The following is a 13,106-nucleotide window of genomic DNA, read 5'->3' as shown; positions in this document are numbered from 1 at the left end:
AATTAACCTTGGTAGTAAGTTAAATTGTGTAGCTCATCTATAAATATATTTGGGTGGAAACATTTAAAAACTGTATTATAATATCATTTGAACATTGATTTTTTTTAACTTGGCATACTAGATTAAACATTAGATATTCTTTCTTACGGGAATAAATGTATTTACTGTGTAACTATCAGCTACATTTTATATTTTAAAAACTAATATCTGAGATAACATAAGAGATTCAGCTTTTGTTTCTGCAAATACCATTATATTCATGAAAATATATTCTTTATGTTGAAGTGTTATGTTCATTTTTATTCTGATGTGCACTTACAGATCTTATCATTCATTCATTATTTGACTCTGTTTTCATTCCTTCTCTGTATATATACTAGTACATGTCAGTCACAAGGCATTTGTAACTACTTAGTCCATGTCTAAAAGCGTTTTTACCATTTAGCAACTTCTTTCTGTCACAATAGTAGGTAGTAGTGACCATGTGCTAAAAGACCAGTGATCTCTAGGTTCTGGACACCGCTCTCCTCTACCTTCACATTTCATTCTCATAGCTGTTTGATCTGTCCTTCTATTGGTTCTTTATTTCAGTTCTTTATTGATAGCATTTCAGTGCTAGGGCTTGAACCCAGGGCATTGCACATGTTAGGCCAGTACTGCGCCACTGGGACATGCCTCCAGCTTTTATTCCCTGTTTCTATTTCCCCATTGTTCTCTCTATTGAGAAACTAACTTAGGCCTGTTACCATGAGATAACAAGTTTAGCAATAACAAAGCAGGCCTTAGGTTTTTACCAATTTACTTAAATGTAAGTTCTGAGTAATAAAGGAAGTATCTTCTCACTTTATTTCACAAATACTGTGCATAAATTTGCCAGAAACATACTTGTACTTTTATTTTTAATAATTGTAGTAAGGTTTATCTTATTTTAATGTGTGTGTGCATGCACGTACATGCACATACATGTGCAAGCATGCATGCTTAAACATGTGTGTATGCTTATGTATGTGTGAGTCAGGCACAGATCTCCTGGAGCTGGAGTTGCAGCTGGTTGGGATCTACACTTGCAGGTTCTGGGAGGAGAAGGTGGGTCCTCTGTAAGAGCAACACACACTCTAAACCACTGAGTCCTCTTTATAGCCGCCTCCCATATTTGTGCTTCTAATATCTTACCCATGCATGTTTTCACTTCATTTTTCTGGATGATACACAAATACAATTAAACACTTCATGACCAAGATAAAAAGCAGCTGAAAACTTCCATTTATACTGAATATATACATTGTTTTCTCATGCTAGGTTTCTACACAACTCAGTATAACTACTATTTATATAATTTCATTTATATTGTATTGTATATTATAATTCTTTATCTCAGGGATGACTTAAAGTAGTTTGGTAAATATCTGTATTATATGCAATTATTTCATTGCTGTGTATAAAGGGCTTGAACATACATAGGTTTGGGAATCCAAAGCAATCTTTAGAATGAGAGCCCCCAGGGATACCAAGAAGTGACTGTATATACAGAATCTTACACCTACTACATAGTCCAAACTCCTCGTCTGTTTTATTCCCCTACCTAAATACTTTTGTCCTCCTGGGCTTTCAAATGTTTAGATTCTTTTGTACTATCACCCTTTGTCAATAAATTCTGTTTATAAAGGGAATACACAGACTCAATTTCTATCTCCTCTATTAGGAAATGGATTTACCTGATTAATAATCACTGTGGCTTAATAATGTTTAGTGCTATTTTATAGCAACAGTGAGTGATACATTTTAGGGCCCTGTTTCCTCAGAAAGCTCCTTTAAACTGGCACATACCTGAAGTCATGGCTTTAAGAAAGAACACCTTACTTGGGAGGCAGAGCCAAGTGGATCTCTGTGAGTTCAAGGCCAACCTGGTCTACAGAGCAAGATCCAGGACAGGCACCAAAACAATACAGAGAAACCCTGTCTTGAAAGAAAAAAAAAAAGAAAGAAAGAAAGAAAGGAAAAAGAAAGAACGCCTTATTTATTCCATCACAAATGTAATAATGATCTTCCAAATACTTGCATATTCCATGTTTTGTGCACACCTCTTTTTTGTACCCAGAAATACTGCTAGATTGCTAAGGAATGCATTTACAAAACATTTCTTCAGTTAGAATAACCCAAACAGCAGAACTTGTAAACATATGTTGTCAGATACTTATTGACAAGTATCTTGCTTTTTTTGTTTTTTGGGGATTTTTTTTTTTTTTTGAGACAGGGTTTCTCTGTGTAGCCCTGCCCATTGCCTCTCCTAGAGCTTGCTCTGTAGACCAGGCTAGCCTTGAACTCAGAGATCCACCTGCCTCTGCCTCTCGAGTGTTGGGATTAAACGTGTGAGCCACCACCACCTGGAGTATCCTTTTTTTTTTTTTTTTTTTTTTCAAGACAGGGTTTCTCTGTGTAGCTTTTGCACCTTTCCTGGATCTCACTCTGTAGCCCAGGCTGGCCTTGAACTCACAAAGATCCGCCTGCCTCTGCCTCCCGAGTGCTGGGATTAAAGGCATGCACCACCACCGCCCGGCTTGGAGTATCCTTTTTTAAAATATTTTGTTAAAAAAAAATTATTTGGCACCATTATTTTAACCATAATGTCAGTAGTCTCTAAAAGTCATTTGCTAAGTGTTAAAACACTGAACTTAAATTAGTAAATTAGTAAAAACAACTCCAATTAAAAAAAAACTAGAGGCAAATATAAAGTATAAAACCAAAAAGTTTTAAAGCTGTAAACACCTTTCAAACAAAAGCTCACAGGGCAGGTAATAGAAAGCTAGATGAGTAATATAGACTTCATGGTTCATTGGAAGAGATGTAGAATTTTATAATGCTAGGAATACATTTGTAAGGTTCTGAATTAACCTTTTTCTCTACCATTACCTCCAATGTCTAATATTATTTGGGGGTTTTACTATTATTGTTGTTTATTTGTTTGTTTTGTTTGTTTCGGAGACCAAGTCTTACTTTATATACCTGGCTGGCCTGGCACTTGTTTTATAAACTACTTTGGCCTTGAACTGAGGCTAATCCTGTGCCTCTACCTCCCAAATGCTAGGAATACAGGCAAGCATCACAACACATAGTATTTGTCTGTTGTTTTAACTGTCTCAAACAGAATCCTTGGACAAAAATCAAACTGGATTATTATCATGACCTTCAAATTTTTGAAAAATTTTTTTTAAAAAAACCTCTCCATTTGTTAATAGACAGTGTTTGCTGTGTTGCTGGATGACCTTGAACACCTACACTCAGTCAGTGGCCTGCACCAGTAACCTGAGTAGCTGGAACTGTTGATGTAACAGACTGGCTTTATCCTACTTTCTTTTATGCTCTTATAATCTAAAGCATGTTCTAGATACTCTCTTCTTACTAAGATTGCATCAGCTTGTACCACATCTACTGTGAGTTTACATAAGAACTAGTAGATAAAGAAGTTCTATATTTATAAGCAGTAACTATGTATTTACCTCCTCTCACTGTCTTTTAGAAAAAACAGAAAAACATTTTAAGAATAGGAATTCAGAACCTTGGCTCACCGTTATGGGGAGATGACATTTGCTGTACAGAAAACTGTGACAACAGTCTCAGGCTTACCAAGTTCCTCTACGTTCTCCGTGGCCTTCTAAGAACCTCACTGTCAGCCTGTATCATCACAATGCCAACGCATCTGATCCAGGTAAGACCTTGTCTTCCTTATCCAGTAAAGAAATGGAGGACAAAGTGGCTTTAATTTTCATTCTCTTTATCACTAATGATACTCGCCATCGTTTTATGTACTCATTGGCTATTTGAATATTTTCTTGTTTTTTGTCCATTTTCATTGGTTTATCTTATTATCAGTTTGTAACTTTTTTTATATAAAGTTCCTTTATGTATTTAGCAATGTGCTTTGCAATAGTTTTCTTCCACTCTGTGACATCCCTTTTTCTTAATAGTCTTTTGAAAATACAAGGTTTAAATCTTGATGAGTTTCATTGATTTTTAATTGGTCATTTCCATTAGCCTTCAGTCTTTATTGATCCTGGCCTCTCTTAAGATTTTTTCCTATTTTCTTCTAAATATTTTGTACATTTCTTTTCTTGTATTCATGAGTTAACATATTCCTCTTTTAATTTTGTACACAATTTTGATTTGTGTTTTTGAACAACTTCTGGTTTCTACCATTCTAATTATTCATTAAGTAAATGTGTGTTGAGACTTCACTGGTCCTCTTTTTACTCTGTGGCCCTTGAGGCAGTCCTCTGGTGTGCGGGGATTATAGATGTGAGCCATCATGAGCAAGCAGTACATTTTTTGGTTTTTTTACCAAAGTGCTTTATCATCTCAAACATGTAATTTCATGTGATCTTAAATATCTTATACATTACAGTCTTGTATGAAGGCAAGGCCAGACTTCATGTGACTTTATAACAATGTAATATTAATATGACCAAAAACTTCTTTGCACAATGCCTGGTTTTTCCTAGATAGATGACCAGTAAATGTGAGTTGAAGGATTAATGATTCTCCCTTGGAAAATTATTTCTAATACTTAATTATTGAAACTACATATATGTTTTTGTTTTATCGTACCTAGACCATTCCAACAAATGATAAATTCACTAAAATATCATTGAGTTGCATTAATTATATATAGTAATGCTACACATATCTCAAAGCTGTGGTTGAGAACTGAGGCATAAATAATGAGACAATTTCTACTCACTGGCCAGTAGAATTTATTTTTAATAAACATGATAGGTTAGCTTGGGTTTCCTTTGCAGGCTTTTAACAAATAATTCTTAAGCATAAGCTATGTTTTTATTATGTTAATAACAAAATATTATGTATTTTTATGTTATTGATGATCTTGAATATGTATAAATATTGGAAGGAAACTCCTTTCTCCAATAGTGCTGAACATGCTGTACATGCTTGTAATGTTTTCATTGTTCATCATGTTATTTTCAAGTAAATACTTCAATAATAGCTTGGTTACAGACGGTCAGCTTGTTGTTTTTGATGATAGCTCTGAAGCTACAGGTGAAAGTTCAACTCTTCATACTTGTCCTGCAGCTGTGTTGTGGCTGCAGCTACTTATGAGGCACTAGCATCTCAGCGCCTTTCTGTCCGTGGGTCTTTACCACAGCTCTGTGAGATGCTTAGTTCTGCTTCCCAAGGTGATCCAATTGATAAATGACAGGGCCCATTTTTTTCCCTCAGATTCTAGTCCTTTCCATCTTTATAGTTACATCACATAGCTTCTCAGCCATCACAAAACCTACAGCTTAGCTCTTGGCTAACACCACTATTATTTAGTATTTTTAAGGACAAAATTATCATTACAAAGTCCTCAACAAATTAGATTATATGAAAGATTAGGCAAAAGTTTCATTCTTGACAAGGGACAAATACGTGGATATGTTTCCTTTTGCAAAATTGCAAGTAAAGAAAAACAGTTGTGAAATAACAATTTTATATTTATTTTTAAAAGACTATGAAAATTTTTTAAGAAAAAACAAAAGGCTATGTTGCAAGTGATTACTACTGTCAAAGCTCCCATCCACTGTGATGTCTCTGACAGACTCCTTTAGCCTGTGTTCCAAGGAACAACAGTAGTACCCGTAGGAGTTCTCATGTCAGCGCCTCTACACCACAGGTCAGATGGTTGAATGACAAGAGCAGGTAGTCAAAGGGTAGAGACGTGTAAGCCTTTGTACAACAGTAGTCTTTAAATTTATGCTTTTTAACTTACTGAGATAGAAATAACAAGATTTAAGGTCAGACAGGTAGTGGGTTTAAAGTTAAGCACTATGACTGTGTTCCTCTGAAAGGAAAATGATATTAAACCCCCCCCCCACCTTCTAATATTTCTCATTTCCTCACAGTTCTACAAAGCTATCATATAGTGGCATGTTTCTAGCCCTGCTTATCAATGGTTTATAAAAACAATTGCCTTAAAAACTATATATTTAGCTGGGCAGTGGTGGTGTACACTTGTAATGCCAACACTTGGGAGGCAGAGGCAGGTGGATCTCTGTGAGTTTGAGGCCAGCCTGGTCTACAGAACGAGTTCCAGGACAGCCACGGTGGGTACATAGAGAAACCCTGCTGTGGATATTGTTCTATATAAATAAAACACTGATTGGCTAGTGGCCAGGCAGGAAGTATAGGCGGGAAAGGAGAGAGGAGAATTCTGGGAAGTGGAAGGCTGAGTGGGGGAGACACTGCCAGCCACCACCATGACATATGAAGATGCCGGTAAGCCACGAGCCACGTGGCAAGGTATAGATTTATGGAAATGGATTAATTTAAGCTATAAGAACAGTTAGCAAGAAGCGTGCCACGGCCATACAGTTTGTAAGCAATATAAGTCTCTGTGTTTACTTGGTCGGGTCTGAGTGGCTGTGGGACTGGCGGGTGAAAGAGATTTGTCCTGACTGTGGGCCAGGCAGGACTGGAGGAAAACTCCAGCTACAAAACCCTGTCTCGAGAAACTAAAAAAAAAGGGGGGGGGACTATGTATTTGTTTTTGTATCAATACATTCAGCAAATGTAACTTAACAATTTGTTCAAATCAGGTAAGATATAAGTAGGGAATAAAACTCTTGATAACTTACAAAGACCGGAAGGGAAAGCAGAGAGAGTAAGAACTGGTAGCAGTTTGCTTAGAAGCTCAATCAGAAGCACTGGGGAGGTGGTGTAGTCAGTAAACATGAAGACCCGAGTCCGGTCCCCAGAACCCATGTAAAAAGCCAGATGCAGTGATGCCCACTGGTGATTCTAGCACTGGGGAGGAAGATACAAGTGGATCCTCCAGCTTGCTGCAAGCCCCAGGTCTCGGTGACAGACCCTGTCTCAAAAAAGAAGGTAGAGGTGGTTGATGCTTAAGGAATGACACCCAAAGTTGACTTCTACCCTCTACACACGCATACGTGCACTTACACACACACACACACACACACACACACACACACACACTCACACACACACAACCTAATTAGCATATGAATATACAAAACTGAAAGATTGAGATTGTTTCATAGAAATTTGTGAAGTGATTACTGTAGGCCAGTTGTAATCCTACGCTCTGTTTAGATAGTAACTCATGTAATCCTTATACTATGTGCTGATGCTGTTTTCTTTTCTCAAGATGCACAGCAGAAGTTAGGCCTGAGCGGCTCCTCTCTAGTTCATGTTCACTTAGCCACCATTCTATGCTGCTTATTCCATAAAGATACTGGCTTAGAATCGAATTAAGGAAGATGGGAACAAAGCAGTATTCAATGATTTAAAAAAATAATAATGTGCTTTTGCAGGTGGAAATGCTCAATAAATTACTTGATCTTAGTTAATTTTCTCAGTCTTAGCTTCTTCATCTATAAAAATGTGGCCAAAAAATACACAATTCAGAGGATGAAAAACACCAAGTACTGATACATCATAGGCATTCAGTAAATGTTAGCAATCATCATCAGCACTGTGTATTACTTAAGAGACCTTCAGAATTGATAATCTGAACAGAAAGATCTGTCAAAAATTTAAAATGTTCAGTGTGTCGATGCAATAGAAGGACTGGGAGAGCAGCTCAGAGGGAGGCACCAGCTTGGCATGCTAGAAACTCTGACTGCCACTACCAACAGCAGAAAGAATGGAGATCTTCAGTTCCCTGATCATTTTTAATGAAAACCACTTGGCAGTATCCTCTCATGGATTAGGTTTAAGGCAGATACGTGCTTGTCCATTTCTTGGGGGCATAAACTACACAAGACTCACATCAGTTTTCCCACCATGACCAGTACTCTTTCTGGAGTCCCTAAGACAGAGTTGAAATGGTGCTTGTGTGACTAAGGGCAGTTTAGCTCCCTCCCTCCCTCACCCACTCATTCATTCATTCAAATACAGCAGGCATGATCGGTCTCTATGGAGACAGCGTATTGAACATGACAAACTCACTGTACTCGGGGATGCAAAAGACAGGCTAACCAAAAATTAATCTGAGTGCTTGTGGTTTGGGTTTGGTGTTTTTGTCCCTGTTGTTCTGGATGTTTTGAAGTTTTTTGATGGTTTTTCGCCTGTGTATGGTGTGAGTGTGTGTGTGTGTGAGTGTGTGTGTGTGTGTGTGTGTGTGTGTGTGTGTGTGTGTGTGTTGGATATTTGAGCTTTGGTGTTGATAATTGTTTCTGTCAGGAAAAAGAAATGTCGTTTGATATCCTTGGAAATTTTGTCATATAATTAAGCATCTTTAAATTAGCACCAGACTAAGAGTATATAAAATATTTTCATCTCTTAGAGTGGTAAAACAGCCAATCAGTGTTCTTATCTTAGTTATTAGCATTCTGTCAGACTTGTACAGTAATGATTAGTTACCCTTTATTGTACTTTTGGCATGCTTCCCATGTTTAATTTCATTGTAGAGAAGGAACACATAGTTAAGGAAATTGCAAAAGAGGGGGAGAAGTTAAAATAGGGAAAATAATAGATTCAAAACTGATTTTAACTTATTGTTGTAATGATACTTCTAAGCAGAATGAACAAGGGTGATTTTAAATTTCTTATTTGAAGTATTTTATGTTCAGTCTCAAAACTTTAAACTTGAAATTTTTTATTTCCTTTGAATTAAAGGTTATTTTTATAACAGCACAATAGTGTACTTTGAAGTAAATGTGTAAAAAGTAAGTTCTAAATATCATTTTTAAAGAACTAAAAATATTTAGCAAGTAATTATGAATGTCTTCAGACATACGTGTAGTTTTAAATAGTTTTCCTTATGAAGTAGTAGTATTACTCATAGCTCTCTTGCTAGAGTATAGTTTAATATCTACCCAAAGACATTATCCTAAAATGTATGTGAAGATGGCCCCATTGCAGATGATTCTTATTGCATACTGAACTGTGGGGTGCAGTGTGACTAGGGGCAGAGCCATGGTAGTGCCCTATATCCCAGCCTTACTCTGTTCCCACATCCCTGCTGAGTAGTTGTTCCACTCGCCAAGAAGCCTGTTAAAGAGCCCCTGAGAGCATGTGTACAGCCCTCCATGTTAATAGTTAATTGGTGAGGATGGCAAGATGAGAGGACAGCCAAGCATGTGGTCTCTCCGACTCGGGCAGTAGACAGGCCTTCAGTGACAATAACGGCAGATGCTCACATTCTCACGGCTTAGCTATTCCACTCTCATTGACTCAGAGTTATCATCGATTGAAAACAAAGGTTATATCTAAGAAAAGTAACTAACTCTTTAAACCCTTCTACATGTTAAATTATAAGAATATTTTAACTTTCAAAACTTTATGTATAAATGACTATATGAATGGTTATTATCTTCCAAGTATGTTATGCACTGTACTTATGTGCACCCACACACACACACACACACACACACACACACACACACACTTACTATTGGGAACAAATGTTTTTCTCCTTTGATGCTTTTTAGCAAGATTTATTTTTGGCAAAGTAACTAAAGTACTTTAAAATGGCACATTTTAATTTCTATATCTAGTCAGATATGACACCTTCATTTCTTTCTGATTTATACATGGGAATTGTCTTAACTATTGGTGAGATTTGTTATCTATCTCAAAATTATGTAAACATTTTATATCTTTTATTTTCAATTCCAGTGAAAGCTGTATGCCTATAAAAAAGGAGCAGTAATATTTCTTTCAGGAAATAAACACTTAGTTTTGTGCCTAAATATAGTTTTGTTAGCAAAAGAAAAAAAGATTTCCTGTAGCTCGTATACTTCTTACACAGCATGGCAGGTTATCTTTGATTTGTATTTTCTTTATAGATTAAAAACACTTTAACCTAAAACTGTTATAAAGTAAACACTGGCACACTTGGTATTAAAATGAAGGGTTATTTTCCTATATCTTTCCCATAGCTTTCCTTTCAAAGATTATTTGCTGTTAATTACTGCTGGTTTTTATCAGTGTTGTCCAAATCTACACTCTTTAAGGAACTTTTCAACATAACCTACAGTGTTCCTCTAGCTGTGATAATGCAGGACTGAAAATCTCTTGTGTTTGCTCAGAAAATTCAGTGCCTGAACTGCTGAAACTTTCTTTGTTTCAGAACAGATTGCAGATTTAAAACTAGACTGCAGCATGTTTTTATTTATTGTTATTGAAACTTGGTTACTTGATATCTGTATCCAGTATTTTTATCACATAGTTACTCTCTTCCAATGATATGATCCTTATAGCGTTTAACCCAGCTTCTCATTGAACAAAACTTAACCACTGCTAATGGGCTCAGACCAAAGAAAATGCATTTCCTGCTTTAAAAAAAGGGGGATCCTATCTCTTAACAATGGAATGAGGTTTAAACTGTTATCTTAATTAACAGCTTTTCAGATTAGTCAATAATATCAATATACTAGAGCTTTGAAGCCACAGAAATGAGTAATGCAGAACATTTGTCTCTAGAGAAACTTTCCCATCTGTAACACTGGGTCCAGTGCTAGAATTTTACCAGCTAAACCAAGTCAAGCCATGCTTGCCTTTACAAATCACTAATATGAATTTTGCAAGTGGACTCCAATGGTCTTCTAAATTTATCTTTTATTCTCAAATAAGCAAGAAGTAATTTTTATTCTTAAATAAGAAATAAGACAGTAAAGGTGTCAAAAATGTCTGCTACTAACCCTGACAATTTGAGTTTGGTTGTCAGAATCCACTTAGTGGAAAGTGAGAACCAACTCTTGCCAAATTATCCTCTGACCGTAGATAGGTAGGTAGGTAGGTAGGTAGGTAGGTAGGTAGGTAGGTAGATAGATAGATAGATAGATAGATAGATAGATAGTTAGATAGATAGATAGATAGATAGATAGATAGATAGATAGATAGATAGATAGATAGAGTGCCCATATATAAATAAATAAACACAAAAATCCCTTATACAAATAAATAAATAGGTAAATGTGCATGCTGTGTATAAATAAACACATATGCCCATATACATATAAATAAATGAGTGAATGAATAAATGAGATCTAATGTAAAGAGTTAAATATAACTGCTTGGTAAATAATCAAACTTTTGTTTATAACTATAAAATTTTGAAAAATATTTTTACCTGTAATTGTTGTGATAATCATTACAGGAACAGACTGGCATATTTTAAGTTATTTTATCTTATATATTAAACTATTTAAATGGATGTTTAAAGGGACATTGTGAGTTTGGAGCGATGGGTAACTGGTTAAGAGCACACACTGCTCTTCGAGAGAACCTGAATTCTGTTCCCACCACCCATGTCAGGCAGCTCCATGGGGTCTGACCCCTCTGGTGTTCACAGACACCTGCACACATGTACACACACCCACAAAGAGAGACATGGTTTTAAATAGTCTTTACAACTCTACTTTAATAAGGAGAATATTTAAGGATGAACATTATGGACGTAACCTCCTGATCATAGCTACCCATACTAATGGATGAATAAACTACATCTTCTAGGTGTCATTTCCTTCATGATTCCTCTCTTAATCAAGATATTGTCATCTAATAACCAACCTGTAATTGTTTCAGATCTTAATTGACCAAAAAGTGATTGTGGGGAAATGACAGATTTACAAGATTGAAAAGAACTTTTTTTTTCAAGTGAACTGAATGATATTCAACTCATTTAAGTTTTAGAGTGTATGTATCAAATTCTAGTAACTTTATGTAAGTCTAGTAAGCTGTAAAAATAGTTGATTTTTCCTTAAAATAGCAAATAATAGAGCTATTTCAACTCTCTTGGTAGAAGTTGGAATTCTTAGATTTCCCAATTGTTTTCTGTTCAGTATGCATATTAGCAGCATCTTGTTATAGTCTAAAACTGCCACAGCTTGTGTGCATTATACATGCACTATATATTTAACTGGTTTTCTTGGTCAAAATGGCTGTAACTTTTACACTTCACGTTATCTGTAAACTTCTGCCTACACAGAGCATCGCCAGCAATACATGGCGCATTTTTGTCTTAATGTAGTTGTGCACATTAAATAAGAGAAGGATGTAGTAACTGCCAGTTAGATTTGTGTTCATATTAAAAAGGAAAAATACCATTTAGAACCCTTTTTATTGTGTTTCATGTAACCAAAGTATATTCAGTATATTATAAAGAAAATAATCAGTGTGTGTGTGTGTGTGTGTGTGCATGTTTTCACTTTCTCTAAAACAATTGGCGTGTTGTTTCGTATTGTGACTGATATGTAGTGTTAGCTGTTATTAGCTAAAAGGCTGTTTAGGGCCAAGCTCAAATTCATCAATGGTATGAAGGTAGAGTGTCTCATGGTATAGAGAGTGAGTCATTGTTGAGGCATATGGGACCCGTGGCTGCTGGAGCACATCTTCTTTCTGATGACCAGTGTCTGAGCACAGACACAGCTGTTCTGAGAGCAGAAACAGGGATGGACCTGTGTGTTCAGTATATGTGAACTGGAAACAAGCAGAGTGGGGGAAGGTCTTTGACATTATTTTTACAGAGGTTTTTTTTTTTATTTAAAAAAAGGTAGAAGTTTAACTGTGTATTTATTTCATAAGTAAAATTATTAAATCTTTTATCCTTTGTGTTACAAGCTATCTGAAGAATTCTTGTGAGAAAATTAGGACTTTTGAATTATTTCTGTTTTCTTACTCGAATGCTTACCTTTCTTAAAGCATGCTTAGTGTCTGATAAGAGATATTTATTTATTAATGCTAAGACAATTGTGCTTGTTACTAGTTATATTTTCCAGCTGCTTAAGTACCAGGTCAAATATTATGCCCTGATGTTATATTTTAGCCCTTTGCTATTAATTACATTATTGTTATATAAAGAGTTCTAGCTTTTTAATAATGTTTTCATACCCTATATAGTTAATCTTTAATGTTGGGGAGTACAAAGGGAGGGATTAAATTAGCCTTGTAACCTCTTTCTCTTCCAGGCTGATGATGGAAAATAAAAGCTCTTAGCCACAAAATGTAACACTTAGAATTAATATTTAATTAGACTAGCAAATTGTACAGCGTGGCTGAAAGCTTCCAAAGAGTTGTTAGTGCCACAATTGACCTACAGGTTTAATAATAACTCACTTCTAGAAGCAAGTGCCAGTTCAGCAGAG

At 35.8% G+C, this 13,106-nt stretch overlaps 1 protein-coding gene across 3 annotated transcripts in view; it reads left to right on the top strand.

The window, feature by feature from the left end:
• The window catches only part of Elp4 (elongator acetyltransferase complex subunit 4), a 218,993-nt gene that overhangs the window by 80,422 nt on the left and 125,465 nt on the right, over positions 1 to 13,106 (top strand). For all 3 annotated transcript variants that reach the window (XR_008215471.1, XM_052726549.1, XM_052726548.1), the window contains exon 7: positions 3,518 to 3,706. Coding sequence is in view for 2 of the 3 variants with exons in the window: in XM_052726549.1 (XP_052582509.1) it covers positions 3,518 to 3,706 (189 nt within the window). In the remaining variant the exon portion in view is untranslated. The remainder of the gene's footprint in view (positions 1 to 3,517; positions 3,707 to 13,106) is intronic.

Source organism: Peromyscus californicus, unplaced genomic scaffold (assembly GCF_007827085.1).
Source record: "Peromyscus californicus insignis strain IS unplaced genomic scaffold, ASM782708v3 Scaffold_7__1_contigs__length_154581171, whole genome shotgun sequence".
Taxonomy (NCBI): Eukaryota; Metazoa; Chordata; class Mammalia; order Rodentia; family Cricetidae; genus Peromyscus; species Peromyscus californicus.
This window is presented reverse-complemented; position numbering and strand designations above follow the sequence as displayed.